General features: G+C 38.8%; 1 protein-coding gene across 1 annotated transcript in view; it reads left to right on the top strand.

Moving 5' to 3' along the window:
- HOMER1 (homer scaffold protein 1) overlaps positions 1 to 25,543 on the top strand; it is a 100,462-nt gene that overhangs the window by 22,749 nt on the left and 52,170 nt on the right. Inside the window, exons 3-4 of the mRNA XM_070743227.1 lie at positions 3,437 to 3,568; positions 17,745 to 17,837. Coding sequence (XP_070599328.1) covers positions 3,437 to 3,568; positions 17,745 to 17,837 — 225 coding nt within the window. The remainder of the gene's footprint in view (positions 1 to 3,436; positions 3,569 to 17,744; positions 17,838 to 25,543) is intronic.

Genomic DNA, 25,543 nt, shown 5'->3' with positions numbered 1-25,543 from the left:
ATCTCCTGTTTCAAATATTTTACAATTACTGTATAACAATTTAAAATAACACAAGATAATAGTAACAAAATTAAAAAAATGTTACATCTGTCAATAGCCATAAGGAGCAAGTGTAAAGGATACTAATATATCAGTGGTTGTTGTTTAACCCTCCTTATTTAGGTCATTTGCCCGTAGTAGAAAATTGGCTTTGGACATGAGCTTCTTAAAAATGAGGATGATTTTTTTGACTTGCCTAGAAAATTAAGTTGCTGGATTCCCAATATTATGGGAGATCGGTGTCCTCACAATATACCAGTTTAGTTAACAAAATTGTCACCGATGTTTGTTAGTATGGGAAAAACAGTATTTTAAAAATATTGATACCAATATCCAATTTCATTGCAATATATGAGAACTTAAATAATTTGACAAAAATGCAGTGTTTCATGCAAGAATTAGTTTATGCAATTATTATAGCACCACCAACTGGATGACACAAATGTAAAAAGCAAAAAGTATCCCTTCATTTTCTCAATGAAACTCCTCATTTGGACAAAGAAAGCTACTTCCATTGTGAAAAATATAAATATCTGATCTATACAAGTTCATTAATGTTTCAGGGTGTCAGTGATATTCGTCCCTCTTGAAAAGTTATTCCTTGAAATAAGCTGCATTTTGTGAGTTAGAAAGCACTGAAAATCTCAAGTTCTGCTGCATAGCCAAATTTATGTTTTTTGGGATAAGCATGTTTCTAATATTATGGAAGGTGACCTCTTGATTAAGAAACTGATCTGCCTATAGGTGTCAAATTCCCACAACGCTGATCTAATGGCCGACTCATTATTGCCTTAAAATTAGCCTTCCTTTAATTGCTGCATTTTATTAACGATACATTTTGGACCACTAAATAAACCTTTTATATATATAAAACCTTCAAACATTTTTCACTTGGAAACAACTGCGGAAAAGCTCCACAGTTAATGGCTCTAGGTAAAGGATTTTTAGCCATAAACCTCTTCCCTAAACTGTTGTTAGCCTTGTTAAAGAAAAAAATATAACTTCTTCCCTATGGGATAAAAGCCACATGAAGCCAAGATAAGATATACAAACAGCTAAAATCAGAATCAGATGCCATCATTAATAAAGCTGTTTGGGAGTGGTCACTTTTTGTGGATTTAGATGATAAAGTCAAGAGTTATGCAAATAAAGTCTCCTTAGTGCCGTAATTGTGCTATTTTGTTTCTTTTTGTCCCTAAGCAAAAATATGGCCAGAGTTCTCTTAATAACTGTCTTGCGTTACTACCGTTCCTTTAAAACTATCTGGAAGCTGTAGCAGGGGTTGGGTTCTGATTTTCTTCACTGCCAGTTTGCTTCCTGACGCGCCGGGCGGATGCGAAGTGCTAAAAAACCCAGTTTCTGCGTGTGCGCAGAAGCAAAAAACAAGATGGCGCCGCCACCGCTGCTGCTGCCGTAAGAGCCAGTTCAGAGGTGTGGCAGGCGAGTCGCTACCAGTTTCAACAACCTAGGCTGCCAAGTTACTACCAGTACCATAGAACCAGTCCGAACTGTGAGGAACCCACCTCTGAGCTGTAGATGGAACAACATACTGAATTCAACTTGGCACCTTAGACAAAATAGTCACAGTATATTTTGCTGGTTTTGGGAGGAAAAAAGTCATCACTTCTTTCTGTGCCATTACACTAATCAAAATATTGTTCAAGGACAGTTGCTTCCATATGCACGTCTGGTTCTTACCAGAATCATGGCAATGTGAGTGTGTGTGCATGTGTGTTTTAATCCAGAATAATCTACAGTTAATTCATCTTTGAGGTTAATATTCCTCCCCATCAGAACATGCTATTATGTTACATATTTTTGAACTATGCTCCAGAAAGTTATAATGTATAATAATGAATAAATCAAAATCTGGAATAATAAGACATTGTATCCAGAATTATAAGTGAGTAAGAATTAATCAAGATCTGCACAGACCAAATTTCACTTACTGTTCTTTTCCATGTAGTAGCTTTTACCACGGAATTAATTTATTCTCAATCAGTATCCATTTTGTAGAGTGAAAAAATACACTGGAAATCCTTTTCACTGGAGAGGTATAATTCTTCAATTCCAATGTGAACACTATACAGTATACCTTGTCTTACAAACTTAATTGGTTACGGGACAAGGTTCTTAAGGTGAAAAGTTTGTAAGACGAAACAATGTTTCCCATAGGAATCAATGGGAAAGCAATTAATGCGTGCAAGCCCAAAATTCACCCCTTTTGCCAGCCAAAGCGCCCATGTTTGAGCTGCTGGGATTCCCCTGCAGCATTGCAAAAACACAGAAGTCCGGAGATGGGATTTCCCATGGAGGGGATCCTCAGGAGAATCCCAGCAGCGCAAAAACGGGTGTTTTGCTGGCAATGGAAGTCCGGAGACGGGGCATCCCAGCGGCGGCGGTGGGTTTGTAAGATGAAAATAGTTTGTATGAAGAGGCAAAAAAATCTTAAACCCCGGGTTTGTATCTTGAAAAGTTTGTATGATGAGGCGTTTGTAAGCCAAGGCATCACTGTATTTACAGTTTAGTAAAAAAAATTAAAAAGTTAATATGAAATACAAAATATAGTATACTTTAGCATGATGTTGTCTACTGGCAGAAAGATGAAGCCTGTGTTAGTTTAGCCCTTTGTTATGTTGGCATTGGATATGCAGACCTGTCAAACTGGCGGCCCAGGGCTGGATACGTCATGCGTAGGCCACACCCACCTTGGCTTCATAAAGGCAAAAAGCATCGTGGTACATCACGATCCAGCTCAAGATGTGATTGAGTTTGACATCCGTGGAATCCAGCAATGCCCTGAAAAAAACAAAACAAATGAGCATAAGAATCAGATCAGACCAAATGTACAGTATTAATCATATATTTTAAATTAAAAGAGCTCTCTTCTTTGAAGTATTCAGGTCTTCTTATAAATATGTAAAAAAATAATACCTATCTCTTTATCTTGCCCTTCACTCCCCACTGTGCTCCACTCCCCTACTTTTTCAAAGTATCTATAATAGGACAAGTCTGTTGTATATCAACATTCTTAGTACGATCACATAATTTTGTAAACATTTGTTGACTCCCTGGATAATGAAAGGACAAGATGCAAACCCAGACTCTTGTAATAACAATGTAATAACAATTGAAAGAAGCTTATATAATATAGAATCAGTTATCTTTGCCAATTGCAGTTGGTCAAGGTTTCAACTTGCTGATGCTGCAGAGCATATCTGTGAATATGATCAATTTTGACTAGGCTTTTTGAATTAAGTTTTTAGAAGGTGATTCTTTGGTTGACAAAATAGTCTAAACCTCACACTATTCTGCAGCAGCCAATTAACATACCCTAAATGGCTTTATGATTGTGTTCATGGCTTTATGATTTATAATTTTTTTCCCCTGTGCACAGGCAATAATAAATAGTACCATCACTCCCAACATGACATTCACAAAAACATCACAAAAGTTTGGACAATGGGCAGATAGCAGAGCAAATACTGTTTATGGCTTGGGATTTTCCTCTGAGCATCATCTCTCAAAGGTAAGTATTTCCAGCAGGTATGTGATAGCTTGGAATGAAGAAGCAACAGGCAGAGTTATGCAAAAAGAAGGATAATTTTTTATAACACTCCTAGAAAGTTAATGCAATATACTTTTGAAAATTTATTATCTGCTAAGCAAAGACCTCATAGATAAACCTTGAAGTTTATTTTATTTATTTTATTTATTTTAGTTTGTCAAGCATGTATGAGAAAATAATTATAAGTATGAACATAACATATACACATATAAGTATAAACAGATAAAGTATATGTGTAAGAAATGAGTATGAATACTCAGTAGGAACAGTAGGAGAAGGACGGTAGGCATGTTCATGAGCTTATGCACAACACTTTACAGACCTCTTAGGGATGGGGTGAGGTCTACTGTAGACAGTTTTAGGTTAAAGGTTTTGGGGTTTGAGGATATAGATTTAGATTTAGATTTATTGGATTTATATGCCGCCCCTCTCTGCAGACTCGGCATATAAATCCAATAAATATAACAACAGAGTCAAGTAATGTAATAAATATAATATAATCCAATAAATATAACAACAGAGTCAAGTAATGTATTCCAGGCATTGACCACTCTGTTGCTGAAGTCATTTTTTTTTTTTTTGGATTTGTATGCCGCCCCTTTCCGTAGACTCGGGGCGGCATACAAATCTTTTCTGCAATTGTCTTCCTCCAATTCATATAAACAAAATTTAATTACCGGTATTGGTTTGGGAATAATAATTCCAAACATTTCTCTGATACATGCTTCTCAACTTTTTATAAAAAAAATATTCTTTCTTGATTGTGTTCCAAACTGAACTTGATTGCTGAAACAAACGACCATATATAAAATGATCATTGGCTATTAACATCCCAGATTAAATTTAGAATTCTTAAAGGCCTCTGAGCTTTGTGTTTGGATCTAGGCTGTTTTCCTGCATATGCATGTTTTTATGCTTGACATTTCAGAGTTTTGGATAGCCATTTGCGATGTTTGTGTAGATGAAAGCACCGTCACATCTTATTAGCATGATGATGATGATGATATTAATTTGGAAAAACTGTCCTTGTGTGTGTAGAACGGATCTTTTACAAATTTTTGTAAACCAGTGCCTTGTTTATTTATATTACAGTATTCATGGGGTCTGAAATTAATTGTTTTAGTACATTTTCAAAAACTATAACTATATTCAGTTTTCTTCCATGGCTGAACAGAATAAAAAACTCAAAACTCAATGAAGAGATCAGACTGGCTTGGGACTAATGTTATCCTTCTTTAATTTTCCATGTAATCTTGTTCAGATAGTGTGTAGCAGGGGTGGGACCGACCCAAAACGGTGGGGAACGCGGTTCCAGTGGCAGCAACGTAGCGCGTAGCGTAGCTTCGGAGGTGCCGCCGGGCATGCACGTGTAACTGGTGCTTTCCTGGACCTACGCCTGCCCTGCCCCACCCTGCTGCGAGCACTGTCTTCCCCTGCCGCGAGCCCCTCGCTCGCCTCTCACACTGGCTCCCCCCCACCGCCCGTGCTCATGCCGGCTCCCCCCCAGAAGCTGAATCCCATGTGCACGTGTGCACGCATTCTCTCATGCTTGGGAAGCGGGGGCGCACTCCCAGCCCATTCCGGTAGGGCCGGGAATGGTAGCCCACCCCTGGTGTGTAGGCATATTTAAGTATGTATCAGATATGGACAAGTGTAAGTTTATATCCTTAGAAACAGTACTTAAATATCTAAATGAATTGCTTAGTTTCGTTTCAGAAACTCACATTTACAGAGCAAAATAATGGTAGAGAGACAATTTTAGCTCTATTTGCAAGAAATATTTTACAGGAAGCACTGTTAGAATTCATAGCTTAACTTACAATTGTAGTATGTTATACAATTGTAATCCAAGATCTATAAATTTAAGAAAAAAATTATAGTAGTTCAAAATGTTTGGACATTATTAGACTGGCATTTATTTTTACTAATGAATTTGTTTTGTTTCAACAATTTTTCAGTTAGCTTTTCTATACAGTAATGGTCATAATGGTCATTTACTGTTGTTTCAGAGCCTAATGGCATTTACAGCACTGTAGTATATACAGGGGCAGACTCCCATTCCCGCCACTATCAGTGTGCTGCATGTGCAGCTTTGCTTCTCCTGCGTGTTCGCGCATCCCAGTGTGTGTTTGCATGCATGCCTGCGTGTTCGCGCATCCCAGTGTGTGTTTGCATGCATGCTTCTGCACATGTGCAGAAGCAAAAAACCACCAAAATCTCACACACATGTCCCCTCGCGAGATTTTGCTTCTTGCGCATGCCCAGAAGTAAAAACATGTTGGGACGCATACTCGCGCATGCAGGAGAACTGAAGCTGCACACACAGTACATCTTTCACTACCGGTGCGCCATCCTTATCCATACTGGTAGCAACCCAATATTGCCTATACAGTATATGAATTTAGGGGAGGCAGTTGCCTTGTTTTTCATTTTATGCTGTTTATATTTAATTCCTTTTGCCATTTTATTAGATGTCCTTACAAGTTTGAGAGACCCTTTCAGGATGGTTTGTGGCTTCGCATCCTAATTATTTACGAACAACTTAAAAACATTAGCCCCAATACTGATTCTAAATGGATCCAATTATTTCCACACCTCCAATGTGAAAACTAATTACTTTTACTGATTATTTTAAAATCTTTAATCAGATAATGTTGTTGATCCATAAAATCTATAGCCATTTAATGATCTACACTGATCTCTTTATCCCCTAAATTGGCTCGAGAAAATTTGATGAGAAACTTGGTTGAAAGTTCATAAAGCTGACCATGAAGTATTCTTGCTCACATTTTCAAAGAACTTTAAAAGATTAGAGATAATAGAATTTAAATTTTAACAAGCCAGATTGATTCTTCTTCTTTTGTTTTTGTTTTAAAATAATACTATTCAACAAATCAGTAAGAGCTGATGCTGAACAAGTTGGTCTATAGAATTTAAGCAAAACAAACTAAATTAATTGATTCAACTTTTCTTGTAATCATCTAATTAAAAATTTCGTACTGTTTTCTCTATTTTTCTGTGTTATTCAGTGGTCTGACTGCATCTCTTTATTCTTTCCCCTTTTAAACCATTTAAAGGGTTTTTATTGTTGCTCTTACTATAAATAGAAAGATGAGGCACTCCTCATCTGTTTTGATTTTGTAGAAATATTTGCTCCTTTTGAAGTTTTTTGTTCTTTGAAATGTATGTTTTTGCATATGCATTTTCCTTAACAATAATTGTTATGATATCTTTGACTAAAATTCATCTTTCTTAACTTGTAATATTTAAAAGTTTGAATGGTAATTTGAATGGCTCTCAAACATTTTCAGAAGATTTATAAGGATCTTATAAGATAAGATATAAGGGGATACAGGTGTTCTCTTGTCTTTTAAGGTCATTAATAGGAAAATGAACACAAGAACAAGGGGACACAATCTGAAGTTAGTTGGGGCAAAGATCAAAAGCAACGTGAGAAAATATTATTTTACTGAAAGAGTAGTAGATCCTTGGAACAAACTTCCAGCAGACGTGGTTGGTAAATCCATAGTAACTGAATTTAAACATGCCTGGGATAAGCATATATCCATTGTAAGATAAAATACAGGAAATAGTATAAGGGCAGACTAGATGGACCATGAGGTCTTTTTCTGCCGTCAGTCTTCTATGTTTCTATTACAAAAGTTGATTATTTATATTTTCTTTCAACTTGATAACTTTTGAAAGAGTTGAAATTGAATATGCTTCTTTGGAATTCTTTTTTCTCTTAATTAGTATATACAGTACAATAAATTTATTTCAGTGGTGATCTAAATCTTACTGTATTCAATAAGACCCCATTTTGTATTAGATCCTAAGAGTATTATCAAAATGCATCCACCTTTGACTCCCTGATTTTATTTTCCATCTCAAACTATATGAGAAGTTTGCTATTAGCAGTTTTGATCCAAACTTACTAATGAGATCCATTATTGTTAATTCACACTAATTATGTAGAGGAGCGTGTCTTTTTAAAATTTCTAATTAGTTTGATCTTTATGTCCTCTTTAATTATCCTGCACTTACAATGGTTTACTATTATTCTACAGGTGGCATTCAAATTACAGGTATCAGCTTTCCATTGTATCTACTGGAGTATTCAGGATCTCCAGTTTTGGCTTGGTAGTTACTAACATTAGCAGAGAAATCATATGCAATGATCCTATTTCCCCCCCCACATTTTGCAGGTTTTTGTTTTTCTTTTTAATCACATCTTGCTATATTTCTGTGATTTAATTCCATCATGCTTCTTGTTAGGACTATCAGTAATATTTTCACTCTCCTAGGGATAATTCTTTTTTGAACCAGTTATTCCATAGTTCTTGGTTTTCTCCTAGGTATCTGTCTAAAACTTTTGTTAGGACTGTGAAGAAGTAGCAGGACAAGTCTTAGTTGTGAATGTTTAGAATCCAATAGAGGTGTTTGTGTGTATGTGTAGAGGGAGGGGGAAGAGAGAGGGAGAGGGAGGGAGACAGGGAGAGAGAAAGAGCTCAGAGTTGAACAGTAGTCAGTACTGATGATATTCCCTAATTGGGTAATGAAACATCTGAAGTAAACAACTAAGCCCTAGAGCAGTGATCACGAACCTATGGCATGGGTGCCACGGGTGGCACACGGAGCCATATCTGCTGGCACGCGAGCCATTGCTCTAGCTCAGCACAAAGATGCATGTGAGTGCTGGTCAGTTGATTTTTGGTTGGCACAGAGGCTCTGGGAGGGTGTTTTTGGCTTCCAGGGAGCATCCAGGTGATGGGGGGCTATTTTACCCTCCCACGGCTCTGGGGAAGTCTTTGGAGCCTTGGGGGGGGAACACGAGCCTACTGGACCCACCAGAAGTTGGGAAACAGGCCGTTTTCAGCCTCCAGAGGCCCTCTGGGGGCAGGGGAAGCTGTTTTTGCCCTCCCTAGGCATTGAATTATGGGTGTGGGCACTCACGCATGTGCGATAGCGCACGCACACACTCTTTCGGCACCCAGGGAAAAAAAGGTTCGCTATCACTGCCCTAGAGAGAATAAAATCAGAAAGCACCAAAGATTTCACAACTGTTTATAATGTCTGTTTAAGTTGTCTTTGGTGACAAGTTATAAATATTCAATTTCTATCTCAGTTGCAGGACTCATAAATTAACCAATCTAGGTAGGTGCTTTTCAGGCTTCAAATTAAAGCCAGTCTAGAAAGGCTATTATTTCTTAGCTTTGATAAGAATTCTAGGAGGCATTCAAATGAGAGAACCCTGAATTACCTTGACTAGCAATGTATAGTTTTTATTTGGAAGAAAATTAAATATTTTTGCATACTTTAAAATATGATTGGAAGTAAATTTAAGTTAAGTTAAGTCAAGTTAATTTAAAAGAGTATACTATTTACAAATACAGGAAGTTCAAGCTTAGCAACCATTGGAACCTTCCCAGAGCTTGCAGCTGGTTTTCAAAGTTCATGTGATTGCATTTTGGGCACTTGGCAACAACTACCGTGTTTCCCCGAAAATAAGACACTGTCATATTAATTTTTGCTCCAAAAGTTGTGCTACGTCTTATTTTCGGGGGGTGCCTTATATTTCTCAAATAAGACAAATTCACAGGCAGAAAAGCTGACACCCCCAAAGAAAGTTTACCATACGGTACACTGATTACAGTACAGTACCTGTCAGTATGGCACCCACATACACAAACGACGGCACTTATATGGTACAACAGTATACTCCCGCTATTGCAGCTTCCGGCCACCAGAGGAACTACAGTCTATGCACTGTAGTGGAGACTGTAATGGCGGTGAGACAGCAGCAGACTGTGTCTGCTGTACTGGACAGTACAAAGCAATGGAAGGGGCCAGCAGGGGATGCCACATTATTACGGTACCGCTATGAACAGCTTTGAATGGTACCGTATGTTTTTCCACTGTACCGTATGTAAACTTGACTACGCCTTATTTTCGGGGGGTGCCTTGTATTAGCAAATTCTGCAAAACCTCTGACATGCCTTACTTTCGGGGTACGTCTTATTTTCGGGGAAACAGGGTAGTTAACAGCTATGGCTGTTTTCAGCATCCCCGTATGACGATAATTTTGGTGGATTTTTGTTGGTTTCTGCCTTTTAGTTTGCTTCCAACAAAAAAACTCTTGTTGGGGAAAACAGATTTGAATATGGACTATAATGTTCACTTAACAATTGTGGCATATGTTTAACAACACTGCAAAAAGATCCTAAAATCAGACACAGTCCACATGACGGCCTTGTTGACAACCACCATGAATTGTGTTGGTAATTCTGGGTTCAATTACAATCATAAATTACCTGTAAGAATCTTGGGGCACTTTAAAAATTAATTGATCAGGCATATGTTATGCTTGTCATACATGTACTTTTAAGGCATCACAAAATGCTACAGACTATTTTTATGCCTTGTATTTATTGATTAGGTATGCCCTTCACTACCTAAAATATTTTTGTAATATAATACACAAATTATTCAGATTGTACTAACCACACTTATGGATGCTTTTCTAAATGTTGGAAGAGTAGCTGCTACACTTTTTGAACATGTCTTGAAATAGTGAAGCCATCTAGCTTTTCCAGAGAGAGGTAGGAATGTTAGAGTTGTGATTTGAGGTTAAGCTTTCAATTCCAAAGAAAGTATTATGCTTGGTGTTTATTTACATATTTATCTGACTTGCCATGATAAACAGTTTCATAGTTTCATGTAGTTCCAAATAATTTTAGAATGCCATAAAGGCAGTCCTTGTGTAACGACTATTTGTTCAGTAACCATTCAGAGTTAGCACTGGTTCTACACAATGAGATTGACAACTGGTCCTAGTAGTTGCAGTTGTTGCCATACATCACAGACACATGATTGTGATTAGGCACAGGGCAGCTGGCTTACAATTATAACAGTCACAGCATACTGCGGTCACGTAGTTGCCATTTGCAACCTTCACTGCTGACTTCTGCAGGCAAAGGGGAAGACATTACAATGATGATTATATGACCCTGAGATTTGCTTAACAAGGGCAAATGGAACTGCTGCAACCCCCTTTGTAAGTTGATGTGGTCATGCAGTCTACTGTGTAAATGCAGTGCTTAGCAATAGAGTTGTTGGTCCCAATTACAGCCTTTATGCAAGAACTACCTATAGTTCTAAATAGTTCCACACAGAGTAAAGGGTAAAGAGTATTTCATGAAAGTGTAAGGATGATAACAACTGTGTATCATTTGTTGTCCTGAGCTCTCCTTCCTCTGGTCCCCCATCTCCAAGTGTAAATAATATATAAGAATTAACAGCCAGAGGCATATAATTAGGAGTATTAATAGGCATATACTAAACCATGAATTCAGAAAAAATATCTTCCCACCATCCATAATGATTAGAATTGAAGATTCTTTTTCTCCTAAGGAGCCTTTCTCCAAAGGAGAAAGGGAAGCTTTGGATTCAACACAAAGGATTTCAACTTATATCCTCTGAGTCCAAAATTTATTTTTTATTTTATTTATTTATTCATTTATCCAACACACAAATACATAGGAAGAAAAATAGACATGTGGTAATATATATGAGGGTAAAAGTGAACTTAGAGGAGAGGATATATGAAAGGAAGAGAATATATATGATAGGTGAAAGAAAGGAAAGACAATTGGACAGGGGACGAAAGGCACACCAGTGCACTTATGCACTTATGATTTAAAATATACCGTGTACAGGAATGTCAATAACATTCAGTATGCTGGGCTCAAAATAAATGATCAGAAAGCTGAAGTTTGAAAACGAATGGTTAATATTGTAAAGATGAAGAAAAATCTTGAACATTCAGCGAAGTACAAGAAAGGGTTCTTATTAATTTCTGGGTCCTGCAGAAATTGCTGAATTAAGACCAATTGAGCCAGTGTGAGAAATGTGGAAAGATGCACAATGTACTGGTAACTGAACCAAATAGGTAATTTTGGGCTACAAAGCATATTCCAAAATAAATTCAAGTTGTCCTCAATTTATAATGATTCATTTAGTGACCATTTGAAGTTACAACAACACTGATAGTTTACGTACTTAAAATGGTCACATGATCAAAATTTGAGTGCTTGGCAACTGGCATGTATTTATGACAGATGTATTGTCCTGGGATCATGTGATCACTATTTGTAGCCTTTCCAATAAGCTAAGTCATTGGTGGGGAGCCTAATGTGCCGAATGACCACATGATTCATTTAAGGACTGCAGTGATTCATTTAACATCCCTGTCAAAAAAAGGGTCATAAAATGGGGCACAACTGCCTTGCATAGCAATGGAAATTTGATGCCCAACTGTGGCTGTAACTAGAGGACTATCTCCATATGTTTGGCTGACTTCAATCTGATATATCAATCTAAATAAAAATATAAAGCCTTATCATACCTTCAAGCACAACAACACAAGAGCACACAACAGATTTAACTTAATATTAACCGCTCCAAACTTGACTGTAAAAAATATGACTTCAGTAACCGAGTTGTCAAAGCGTGGAACTCATTACCGGACTCCATAGTGTCATCCCCAAACCCCCAACACTTTACCCTTAGATTATCTACGGTTGACCTATCCAGATTCCTAAGAGGTCAGTAAGGGGCGAGTACAAGTGCACTAGAGTGCCTTCCGTCCCCTGTCCTATTGCTCTCCTATATCTCCTATACCTTTCTTCTATTCCTATATCTCTTCTTCTTCTATTCTTTCATTGATATGTTCTATTCCTATAACTTCTTTTCTATTATTTCTTAGATATATTTTACTATGCGTATCTCCTCTATAACCTTCATCATGTATTTTACTATATGTATATAGATATATACCCATTAAAACCTTCATTGTGTATTGGACAAAATAAATAAATAAAATAAATAAAATATTGATGACAGAATGGCAACGTTTAGTTGAAACATCTACTTACACACCTTTGTCATCTGAAATGGCTTCTATATTTGCATCAAATAATCAGCACCTAAAGGAGAATTTGTTTTATTCTCTGAGGCCAAGGTATTGTACTAAGGATGCTTTTACTCAGAAAAAGTGCTAGACAGCCTCAGTGGTGCAGTGGTTAGAGTGCTGTACTGCAAGCTACTTCTGCTGATCACCGGCTGCTAGCAGTTTGGCAGATCGAATCTCAATAGGCTCAAGGTTGACTCAGTCTTCCATCCTTCCAAGGACGGTAAAATGAGGAGCCACATTTTTGGGGGTAATATGCTTACTCTCCGTAAACCGCTAAGAGAGGGCTGTAAAGCACTGTGAAGCGGTATATAAGTCTAAATGCTACTGCTAATGCCACTGCTACACAATGCATATTGTATTAGCACACAGGTGTCAAACTCATGAGCCACAGGCTGGATGCTTCACACGCTGGTCACTCCCACTCTCATTTTAGCAAAGGGGTGGGTGGGAATCGTGATATAAGATGACACCATAATGATGCAAGTTTTACACCCCTGTGTTAGCAAATGTTTATTTTATTTTTATTTTATTTATTTATTTTGTCCAATGCACAATGACGGTTTTAGTGGGTATATATGTATATATATAGAGAGAGAGATATGGAAACCAGCCTTAAACAAAAAAAACATATCATAATAATCACCATGTCAATCCTTCAAGTAATTGTGATTCTACCAACCAATCAAATCACTAAAACACAGTCACCCAATCTTTTTGCTACATTCAAACCAAATCTCCACCCCCAACACTATATATAAGGAACAAATGGCAGTTGCAAACATTCCATATTTACAGCAGCACGAAGCTTAAAACTTCAGCCTGATGATGGTGAATGTGATTTCACCTAAACGTCGCATAGACACTCAAAACATTACACGGGGCAAAACCCGAACTCAGAACAATCTACATACATATACCCATGAAAATCTACGAAAACAAATATATATATATATATATATATATATATATATATATATATATATATATATATATATATATATGTTTTCGTAAATTTTCACAGGTATATGTATGTAGATTGTTCTGAGTTCGGGTTTTGCCCTGTGTAATATTTTGCATGTTTATGCGACGTTTCGGTGAAATTTGGAAACCAGCCTTAAACAAAAAAAACACTTCATAAAAATCACCATGTCAATCCTTCTAATAATTATGAATTTGGAATTTGGAAATTTGGAAACCAGCCTTAAACAAAAAACACTTCATAAAAATCACCATGTCAATCCTTCTAATAATTATGATTACACCAACCAATCAGATCACTGAAACATAATCACCCAATCTATTTGCTACATTCAAACCAAATCTCCACCCCCACACTATATACTAGGAAGAAATGACAGTTGCAAACATTCCATTTTACAACAGCACGAAGCTTGGAAACTTCAGCCTGATGATGGTGAATGTGATTTCACCGAAACGTCGCATAAACATGCAAAATATTACACAGGGCAAAACCCGAACTCAGAACAATCTACATATATATATATATATATGTCACATGTTTAAGCTGAATTTGAAAATTAAGGGAGACTAGGATAGATCTATTTCGGCCTTATTTTGGCCTCATCAGCTAGCCATACCCACTGGGACTTGAACCTACAACCTTTGCCTTGTAAGGCAGAGAATTATCCTCTAGGCTACAGTATCCAATCCCTTCAGCTCTGTACCAGGGAAGGGTTACATTTTGTGTCGAATCACACACACACACACACATAGTAAAATACATGATGAAGGTTATAGAGGAGATACTCATAGTAAAATATATCTAAGAAAGAATAGAAAAGATATAGGAATAGAACATATCAATGAAGAAATAGAAGAAGAGTTATAGGAATAGAAGAAAGAGGAGAAGGAGATCTAGGAGAGCAATAGGACAGGGGACGGAAGGCACTCTAGTGCACTTGTACCCGCCCCTTACTGACCTCTTAGGAATCTTGATAGGTTAACCATGGATAATCTAAGGGTAAAGTGTTGGGGGTTGTTACCTCCCCTCATACACATGTGAGCTGCATTCACTACTAAACCCATGAGGTGTCCGTCTATACATGTGAACAGCTTCAAAAGCCTTTGTAAGAAAAAATTCACAGCAAACTGAATTGACCTAAGTGAGAAGAGGGGGAAAGAACTAGCTAGGCACCTTATGACCCAGTAAATTGTTTCTAGTCACTGATTACATCTCAAAAATAGTAGAGCTCCCATGCAGAGGGGATACATAATAAGGTCACCCAGATGGTTTTATCAAAACTATTCCAACCTCATGCTGAAATTTACACTGTATCTGCCCTTTTCTTTGTAGCTGTAGTTTTGTTTTTGATCAAGGCTGCTCAGCAAACTGCCAATGATTGGCTGGAAGTGCCAGTATACAGTTTTGCTGTTTGCATTCCTAATAAAATGCTGTTGTATCTTCAAAGTGATTTGGTTGCTTTAGATTTTGGCCACAGCAATGTTTATTCAAATAGCTTGATCTGCTCTGGCTAATTTTACAAAAGAAGAAAAAGGGAAATATAAACAAAAATGATACTGGATCCAAACATGTTTCGTAAATGAGTTCCTTTCTCAAACAAAAACAATGCAGAAGAAAATACTAATGTATATAACAGGTTACTGTGAACTGCCCAGAAACCTTTGAAGTTACAAATTAATTAAATTAAATTAAATTAAATTAAAAATATTAGTAAAATGTGTTATTCTCCTTAGGTCTGTCCTAACTGATTCTCGTTCCTAAACGTTAAACAAAAAAATTCTGTCCCAAAGAGAAAATGAAATACAGAAATTATTGTATCTAAAATGTCAGTAAACTAGTCACCTGGAATAGTGGCTAAGAGGAGCTGTTGTGATGTATATTGCCAAAGGGTATTGGTGACTGCTAGGGAAAAACACTGAAAGGGAAAAGATATGTATTAAAGTTTGTTGGAAAAATCAAAACCAGAAGCACACATAGATGACTGATTCCGCTAGATTCAATAACTTGTTTATAAACATAATACAGATGAATTTACAATACCATTAGCAGATTAGCAGAATCTGAGTATTGTATTGGCAGTTCTGTGTTAGCAAAAACTTCAGAAAAGAAGGATTTAAGGGTAGTGATTTCTGACAGTCTCAAAATGGGTGAACAATGTGGTCAGGTGGTAGGGAAAGCAGGTAGAATGATTGGCTGCATAGCTACAGGTATAACAAGCAGGAAGAGGGAGATTGTGATCCTGCTATATTTGGAATACTGTGTTTAGTTCTGCAGACCTCACCTACAAAAAGACATTGACAAAATTGAACGGGACCAAAGACAGGCTACAAGAATGGTGGAAGGTCTTAAGCATAAAACTTATCAGGAAAGACTTAATGAACTCAAAGGGGAGACATGGTAGAAACATTTAAATATCTTAAAGGGTTAAATAAGGTTCAGGAGGGAAGTATTTTTATTAGGAAAGTGAACACAAGAACAAGGGGACACAATCTGAGGTTAGTTGGGGGAAAGATCAAAAGTAACGTGAGAAAATATTATTTTACTGAAAGAGTAGTAGATCCTTGGAACAAACTTCCCGCAGATGTGGTTGATAAATCCATAGTAAATGAATTTAAACATGCCTGGGATAAACATATATCCATCCTAAGATAAAATACAGTACAGGAAAAAGTATAAGGGCAGACTAGATGGACCATGAGGTCTTTTTCTGCCGTCAATCTTCTATGTTTCTATGTTTCTATTATTTCTTCAAGTAAACAAAAGTAGGAGTTAGTTTCATTTCAGCAGAGAGTACAGAGAGGAGAGTGGGCAGAGAGTACAGAGTGGACAGAGCCACACCCAGCCTTAAGCTTAAGTTCCAGTTTCGATTCTCTGCACAGACTCAGAATTGGTAAGCTCCCATTGGCTGACTTAGTTGATATGCCTATTCATTGGCTGACCTTGTTACCATTAGCTCTCCCAATTCAGGAATATCTAACAATAGATTCCATATCAAAGATAGTTGCTAAATGTCTCAATTTTTAGCCCGTTAGAAGTGAGGCTATTCAATAGTAAAATCTACTTGGTTTATTGTTTCTTTTAGTAGAGCTGCCTTATTTTTTGCCCTATTGTATTCTATGGCCATAAATCTGAGATGGAATATTTCCTAATCTGGAAAGTGTTTCAGTATTGCCGTTTTCTTATATTGTCTAAATGTTTTCCATTTCTGATCCTAAGAGCCCAAATAAATTTTAGGATAGGGTACTATATGGCATGTAGTGCATCTTTTCAGGAAATGTATCTTAATTGTTTATAGATTTGGTGAAAATAAAAGTTTTGTTTGTATTTTTTACACTCAGTGCAATGGTGATAAGGGAGATGGTCTTGCAATGATTATATCTTATAGGTAACCCTATCACTTTAAATTATTTTTAGCAAGCATATCCCTGAGATTTCTAGTCCAATACCAGTGATGGTGAACCTTTTCCCCCTCGGGTTATTTGACTTCTATGCTGCCCAATCCCGAAGGACTCACGGCAGCTTACAACAATATAAAAAATACAATATACAATAAAAAGAAGTCAAATATAAATCTAAAAGTATAAACCCCAGTTAAAAACCCACAGCTCAAACAGTTCGAACAACACACATGCATACCATTCAGTATAAATTGGCCGTGGCAGATGTCAATTTCATGGCCACCAAGCCTGCCGGCAAAGCCAGGTCTTCATTGCCTTTTGGAAGCCCAATAGGGTGGGAGCAGCATGGACATCGGGGGGGGGGGAGTTGATTTCATAGAGCCAGGGCAGCCACAGAGAAGGCCTTCCCCCTCGGCTCCGCCAACCTGCATTGCTTGGTCGATGGAACCTGAAGGAGGCCGACCCTGTGTGAACCTATTGGTCTCTGGCAAGTATGCGGCAGGAGATGGTCCCATAGATAGTCTGACCCTAAGCTATGTAGGGCTTTATAGGTGATCACCAAAACCTTGAATTGTGACTGGAGACATATCAAATCTTTGTAATGACTACAGTATAGGTCTTCTTCCCAAATAGCACTTATGTGTTGATATACCTCCAACCAATGGTTTATTATATTGGTTATTATCATTGCTGACTTTTTTCATTTTTTTGTTGATTTGGGGGGATGATTTTATTGAGAGCCTGTGCTGTATGTTGTAAATGTAATTATTCAACCTTTGCTTTCAGTTTGCAGAAAAATTTCAGGAATTTAAAGAAGCTGCACGATTAGCTAAAGAAAAATCCCAAGAAAAGATGGAATTAACAAGTACACCATCACAGGTATGTTTCTTCTTACTTTGGATTAAAATGGATATAATTTATTTGGCATGTAATTTTGATTTACCCATTAAATATCAATTTTGGGACATTCATTTGCATAGTTTCATGCAGGCTGCTTTAGTCCTATGCCTGTTGCATCAGTTACTGTAGATCTCATAAGGAGATTACAGTATAGCTTTTCAAGTTGAAATTGCAAAAATTGAAGCAATTGATATATTGTAGTATGCCATTACTTCTAAACATTATGGAGATTAAAAGGATCCTTGAGTGAATATAGGATGCAAGAAGAGAAATATGCTTGGGATTTTTTTTTCTCCAGTTATGTATGCTGCTCAGAGTCCACTGGAGTTGGGTGGTCAATAAATTTAAATAGACCAATAATAATATAAAATACATGAGGATTATATTGTGATTCTGCACCTGCCACCTTCCTGATTTTGATATCCACCTGTGCTATTTACTTTATACAAATAGTTCTTTACTGCCTTGCTACCTCTTTGTCTGACGTTCATGTTATAATGGCTTGCCTTCTTGATCTGTTTGTCTTCCTTATGACTTTATAAACTAGCAGCTGCTTCTTCCTTCCCTTATAATTCTTCCTTTTTCAGTATCCTTGTTTCCTCTTATCTCTGATTCCTGTCCCATTCTTAATGTGGATTGTGTTTGAATCATATGCAAATTGATACAGTGGTACCTCTATCTAAGAACGCCTCTACTTATGAACTTTTCTAGATAAGAACTGGGTGTTCAAGATTTTTTTTGCCTCTTCTCAAGAACCATTTTTCATTTACAAACCTGAGCCTCCGAAACTGTAACCGGAAAAGGCAGGGAGAAGCCTCCGTGGGGCCTCTCCAGGAATCTCCTGGGAGGAAACAGGGCCAGAAAAGGCGGGGAGAAGCCTCCATGGGGCCTCTCTAGGAATCTCCTGGGATGAAACAGGGCCTCCACCCTCCCTGTGGTTTCCCCAATCGCACGCATTATTTGCTTTCACATTGATTCTTCTTACAAACTTTTCTACTTAAGAACCTGGTCACGGAATGAATTACGTTTGTAAGTAGAGGTACCACTGCATTCACATTTCAACATCCTTTGCTGATCTTGAAAAGCCAAGACAAATCAATCTTATGGCTGTTGGCTAGGTTGGGAATTTGTTGGGGGAAATACCATGGAAGAAGGCAACCACTTCCATACACTGTTAAGTGGAGCTGAATTTGGTTCTTTCTATTTAATAAAAAGTGAGAATAATCACTGGGGGTTGCAAAGCTTTTGAAAAAGGGTGCTTTGCAAAGCAGGAAATAAAGCACCTGCATTGAAGGAACAAATGAGCTAAATTGTTTGCGCCCCTCATGCAGCTGCTTTGAAAGCTGTCCCTGGTTCTCTATACCAGTGTTTCCCAACCTTTTTTGAGCCGCGGCACATTATTCACATTTACAAAATCCTGGGGAACATTGAGGGGGGGAGGGCTAAAAAAAGTTTGGACAAAAAAATATCTCTCTTCCTCCCTTTCACTCTATTTCTCTCTCCCCCTTTCTCTCTCTTCCTTCCTTCCTCTTTCTTCCCCCCCTCTCTCCATCCTTCTTTGTTTCTCCCTTCCTTCCTCTCTTTTTTGCTCTCTTTCTTGCTCCCTCCTTCTACGTCTTTCCCTCACCTTCCTTCCCCCCTCTTTCTCTCTCTCTCTTGCTCTCTCTCTCTCTCTTTCTTGCTGTCTTTCTCTCTCTTACTCTCTCCCCCTTCTCTCCCTCTCTCTTTCTCTCTCTCTCTCTTGCTATCTCTCTCTTTCTGTCTCTCTTTTTTGCTTTCTCTCTCTTTCTCTCTCCCCCCTCTCTCCCTCTCTTGCTGTCTCTTTCTCTCTCTTGCTATCTCTCTCTTTCTTTCTCTCTCTCTTTCTCGTACACCACACCGTAGCAGCGGCATTGGGCAGTAGCTGTGGGGTGGCGGCAGGGTGGTCAGCTGTGAGGCGGAGCTCTGGAACGGAGACACCGACGGTGGCTGGACATGTTGCTAGATGCCGTACATGCTGGCGCTGCGCTGGGCATGGGCGTGGGGCTGGAGCCTCCGCCCCGGCCCAGCCAGCAGGCAAGTGCCAGCCACGCAATGCCAGCATGTACAGCATACAGCAACATGTCCAGCTGCCGCCGTCGGGGCCTCTGTCCTGGAGTTCTGGCTCGCAGCCAACCACCCTGCCACCGCCCAGCGGCTACTGCCCGGTGTCGCTGCCGCCGCCGCCCTCCCACTGCCGCTGCCCTCCCGCTTGGCCCCAAAGCTCACCTGCTGCCGCTGCCAGGGAAGCTCCAGCCGGGCGGGGCACTGCAGCTGCCAGAAAACTTGGAAGGCGCAAAGAAGGAAGCTCAGCTTCCGGTCTCACAACTTTTTGCTCTTCGCACTCTCAACAAAAAGCTGTGAGACCAGAAGCTGAGCTTCCTTCTTCGCGGCACACCTGACCATGTCTTGCGGCACACTAGTGTGCCGCGGCACACTGGTTGGGAAACACTGCTCTATACGTATATCTTACATGCTGAGACAACCTTTCTGTTAGGATCTCCTGCAAAATGGCTGAGCATGTTTAGCCTGAGAGAAAGCTGTGGCTGCTTTAATGCTTTGTGGAAGAGAGGTTTTGTGTAGCCACACAAATCAGTTTATTGAGATATTTGCTTGAGTAATCACTTTCTTACTAAGAACTATATCCCCACGGGTGGATAAATGAATGCAGCAGCCTAGGCAATGTGTAAACTGTAAGTGCCCTGAGCTTCAAAGCTTACCAAATGCCTCAGGCTGTTCCTCTTGATAAAGATCTAAAAATGACCTGACTGAGAAGAACACAGTAAGCCAACTGATTGTAATGGTTCTTTTTATTTATTTATCTAAAACCATCTTGCACACTTTAAAAAGTGTTATCAAGTATTATTTTTTAAATTTCATTATGCTCCATCTGTTTATACTTACAGTCTAATCCCTAAATACCTCTCAGATAGTAGAATGGATATAGGTAGGCAAATATTGGCTGAGAATATGGGTAGAGTAAATATTTGACCTTATTGTGTATCCCAGTGTTTCCCAACCTTGGCAACTTGAAGATATTTGGACTTCAACTCCCAGAATTCCCCAGCCAGCGAACGCTGGCTGGGGAATTCTGGGAGTTGAAGTCCAAATACCTTCAAGTTGCCAAGTTTGGGAAACACTGGTGTATCCTATGGATTTTGAGCTGATGAGTTTTTCCACACAAAAGTCAGAGCTGCTAGGTTTAACCATTGTCTTGATTGGCCATATAGTATGTTAAACATACTGTAATTGGACATTTTTCAGCTATTTTTATATTTATCCATACAATAGACATTTTTATCATTCTGGACTAACACAAGAATAGATTTAAAAAGCATTACGTTAGTTAATTGCATTGCATAGATTGCATAAATGGGCGAAACTTGGATATTCTGAAGGGCAACAATCGGGTATTTGTAGAATTTTCTCTATAAGAGAAATGTTAATTTATACCCAGATATTTGAGGTATCCCAAAAGTTGAAATTTGGAATATTCATGGCCTAAGAACATTTCTAATTATAGAAATCTGAATGCTGGGCATTTATGTTTTCCTCAGAAGATTTTCCCCACATTATTTAAAGTTTGAAATTCAGTGCACACAGTATGTACTGTAAAATCAACTGATAATTAGTAAAGTCTGAAATATTGTATATTTCAGTCTGAACTCATAAATATAAAATGTGTCATTTTCTGATCATGGAAATTATCACCTTAACACAGTGAACTTCAATTCCCAGAATCCTTGAGCCAATCATGCTAGCTCAGAAATTCTGGGAGTTGAAGTCCATATGTCATAGAAGAGCCAGCTTTGCCTACTCTTGCCCTAACACAAAGATAGATGACAGTGCCATTGAAATAGAATTATATTTATATTTTAATTAATTAGTAAATTTTAAATTAAGTTTAAGAGCTCCTTTAGGGCTGTCCACTAAAAATCTTCAGCTTCTTCAGATTTTCCAAAACCCACAAACTTTAACCTTAGACTGTCTACAGTCGACCTCACCCCATTCCTAGCAGGTCTGCAATGGGCGTTCATAAGCGCACCATTGTGCCTACTGTCCCTGTCTTACTATCCTATTGTCCTATTTACCTGTACCTACTTTACTTATGTTTATTTGGGGGAAAGATCAAAGGCAACATGAGAAAATATTATTTTACTGAAAGAGTAGAAGATCCTTGGAACAAACTTCCAGCAGACGTGGTAGATGAATCCACAGTAACTGAATTTAAACATGCCTGGGATAAACATATATCCATTGTAAGATAAAATACAGGAAATAGTATAAGGGCAGACTAGATGGACCATGAGGTCTTTTTCTGCCGTCAGTCTTCTATGTTTCTATGTTTATGTTTATATCAATACCAGCTGTCTTGTACAGGTTTTGGCAAACAAACAACCCTCCCCCCAATAAATAAATAAAATACAAAAAGATGCTCCCAAATATTGGAGGATGCAAATGTAAGTTCCATCTTGCAACTCTTCTCCCAGTAATACAGTCTTCCTTTCTGTCCGCCATGTGAGCATACATCCAACTTCTTTAAAAATGAAAAGAAGTAGTGTACTATGCTATACCAGCACACTTCAGAGTATGGTACCAGTTTGGATTTCAATATGAAGACCAATGTGTAACTCTAAATTCTATAGCAGTGATGGTGAACCTTTTTCGACTTGGGTGCCAAACGGGAGCACACACATGTGATAGCATGCATGTCCCCACACCCAAAATACAATTTATTGATTTGATTTGATTTGATTTGATTTGATTTGATTTGATTTGATTTGATTTGATTTGATTTGATTTGATTTGATTTGATTTGATTTGATTTGATTTGATTTGATTTGATTTGATTTGATTTGATTTGATTTGATTTGATTTGATTTGATTGCCAACCCTCTCCCTAGACTCGGGGTGGCTAACAACAATAATAAGACAATATAAAAAAATCTAATATTTAAGTTAATTTAAAAACCCTAATTTAAGAAACCAATCATACATACAGACATAACATGCATAAATTTTATAAGCCTAGGTCTCAATTCCCCCATGCCTGAAGACAGAGGTGGGTTTTAAGGAGCTTACGAAAGGCAAGGAGGGTGAGGGCAACTCTGATATCTGGGGGGAGTTGGTTCCAGAGGGTTGGGGCTGCCACAGAGAAGGCTCTTCCCCTGGGTCCTGCCAAACGACATTGTTTAGTCGACGGGACCCGGAGAAGGCCAACTCTTTGAGACCTAACTGGTCACTGGGATTCGTGCAGCAGAAGGCGGTCCCGGAGATATTCTGGTCCAATGCCCTCCCACATGTATGCACACAACCCTCTGCTGCACCCATGCATGCGTACAAGTTCCCTGCACTGTTCCGTCCCCCCACGCATGCGCACAGACTTTTGCTGGGCCCATTGGGCTGTTTTTCTCTTTCCCCAGGGTTCAGAAAAGCTTCCTGAGCCTGGGGAGAGTAACAAATGGCCAAACAGGGCTGTTTATCACTGTCCCCAGGATTCAAGAAAGTCCCCTGAAACCTGAGAAGAGTGGAAAATGGGCCAACGGGCCAACAGTTTTTCCTGAACCCTGGGCTGAGCAAAAATGGCCAAAAAGAAGGCTGAAAATCAGCTGGCAGACCTGACATAGGGCAATGCCTTGGGTGCCCTCAAATATGGCTCCGCGTACCACCTGTGGCACGCATGCCATAGGTTCGCCATCATTGTTCTCTAGGAGCAAAAGTAGAAAGTCATTATAACCTCTAGCCCAATGTTTCTCAACCTTGGCTGCTTGAAGATGAGGAACTTCAATTCCCAGAATTTCACAGCTGTGGGAATTCTGGGAATTGAAGTCCCCCATTTTGAAGGGGCCAGGGTTGAGAAAAACTGCCTGATTCATGAGGATGTAACAATCTATCTAGCCATCTAGAACAGGAGTGTCAAACTCAATTTCATTATTTTTGACCTCAGGGGGGCCGGAGTGGGTGTGACCAGGGTGGGCATGGCCAGATCAACATCTTTTCTTTTGAGGGCACCTGTGGCGGCCTGAGTGGTCTGCCATTTTCAGCTGCAACAGTCTCCTACAACCCTCTGCCAGCAGCCCCCCGAGGCTCTGTTTTCACTGGCAGAGGCACTGCAGGCTAGTTCACTGTTTCCAGGGCATTCCCGTGGGCCAGATCCAGCCCCCAGGCCTTGAGTTTGACACCCCTGATCTAGACCTATTTTGAAAGTGCCACATGGAAACAGCAAATATGAAGAATTCTAGAAAAGGAAAAGCCTGAGACAGCTCCTACTCTTAAATATCTTGAACTGGAGATGAATAGATTCACTCATCTCTGAGTTTCACTTGGGACTTCTTCTTTTTTAGATAATTCCACATGCAATAATTCATTTGAACCCAAGTGCAGGTAGAATATTGGTAGACTAGGCATTAGTTATAGTTAGTTATAGTTTATTAGATTTGTATGCCGCCCTTCTCCGAACACTCGGAGAGCATTCCCCACCCCCAACATTGTGAGATTTTGCTATTGTTGTCAAAATTAGTGAAGATTGGACTTAATCCCTATGGCTGAAGCATAGACATCAGAGAGTTATTGTTAATGGCGAGTATTCTGAGCAGAGACAGGTTACAAGCGGTGTGTCACAAGGGTCTGTTCTGGGTCCTATTCTTTTTAATATGTTTCTGAGTGACATAGAGGAAGGTTTGATAGGGAAGGTTTGCCTATTTGCCGATGACTCTAAAGTGTGCAATAGGGTTGATATTCCTGGAGGCGTCTGTAACATGGTAAATGATTTAGCTTTACTAGATAAATGGTCAAAGCAATGGAAACTGCAGTTTAATGTTTCCAAATGTAAAATATTGCACTTGGGGAAAAGGAATCCTCAATCTGAGTATTGTATTGGCAGTTCTGTGTTAGCAAAAACTTCAGAAGAAAAGGATTTAGGGGTAGTGATTTCAGACAGTCTCAAAATGGGTGAACAGTGCAGTCAGGCGGTAGGGAAAGCAAGTAGGATGCTTGGCTGCATAGCTAGAGGTATAACAAGCAGGAAGAGGGAGATTATGATCCCGCTATATAGAGCGCTGGTGAGACCACATTTGGAATACTGTGTTCAGTTCTGGAGACCTCACCTACAAAAAGATATTGACAAAATTGAACGGGTCCAAAGACGGGCTACAAGAATGGTGGAAGGTCTTAAGCATAAAACGTATCAGGAAAGACTTAATGAACTCAATCTGTATAGTCTGGAGGACAGAAGGAAAAGGGGTGACATGTTCGAAACATTGAAATATGTTAAAGGGTTAAATAAGGTCCTGGAGGGAAGTGTTTTTAATAGGAAAGTGAACACAAGAACAAGGGGACACAATCTGAAGTTAGTTGGGGGAAAGATCAAAAGCAACATGAGAAAATATTATTTTACTGAAAGAGTAGTAGATCCTTGGAACAAACTTCCAGCAGACGTGGTTGGTAAATCCACAGTAACTGAATTTAAACATGCCTGGGATAAACATATATCCATCCTAAGATAAAATACAGGAAAAAGTATAAGGGCAGACTAGATGGACCATGAGGTCTTTTTCTGCGGTCAGACTTCTATGTTTCTATGTTTCTAAAAATTAGCACCGAAAGAGATACCTAGAAAACTGTGGCACTTTCAAATTTTTAGGCTCTCAGAATGAGGAATGTGTGCA

This window comes from Erythrolamprus reginae, chromosome 2 (genome assembly GCF_031021105.1).
Source record: "Erythrolamprus reginae isolate rEryReg1 chromosome 2, rEryReg1.hap1, whole genome shotgun sequence".
In the NCBI taxonomy this organism is placed as follows: Eukaryota; Metazoa; Chordata; class Lepidosauria; order Squamata; family Dipsadidae; genus Erythrolamprus; species Erythrolamprus reginae.
The sequence above is the reverse complement of the archived record's forward strand: the minus strand, read 5'-3'. Positions and strand labels throughout refer to the sequence as shown.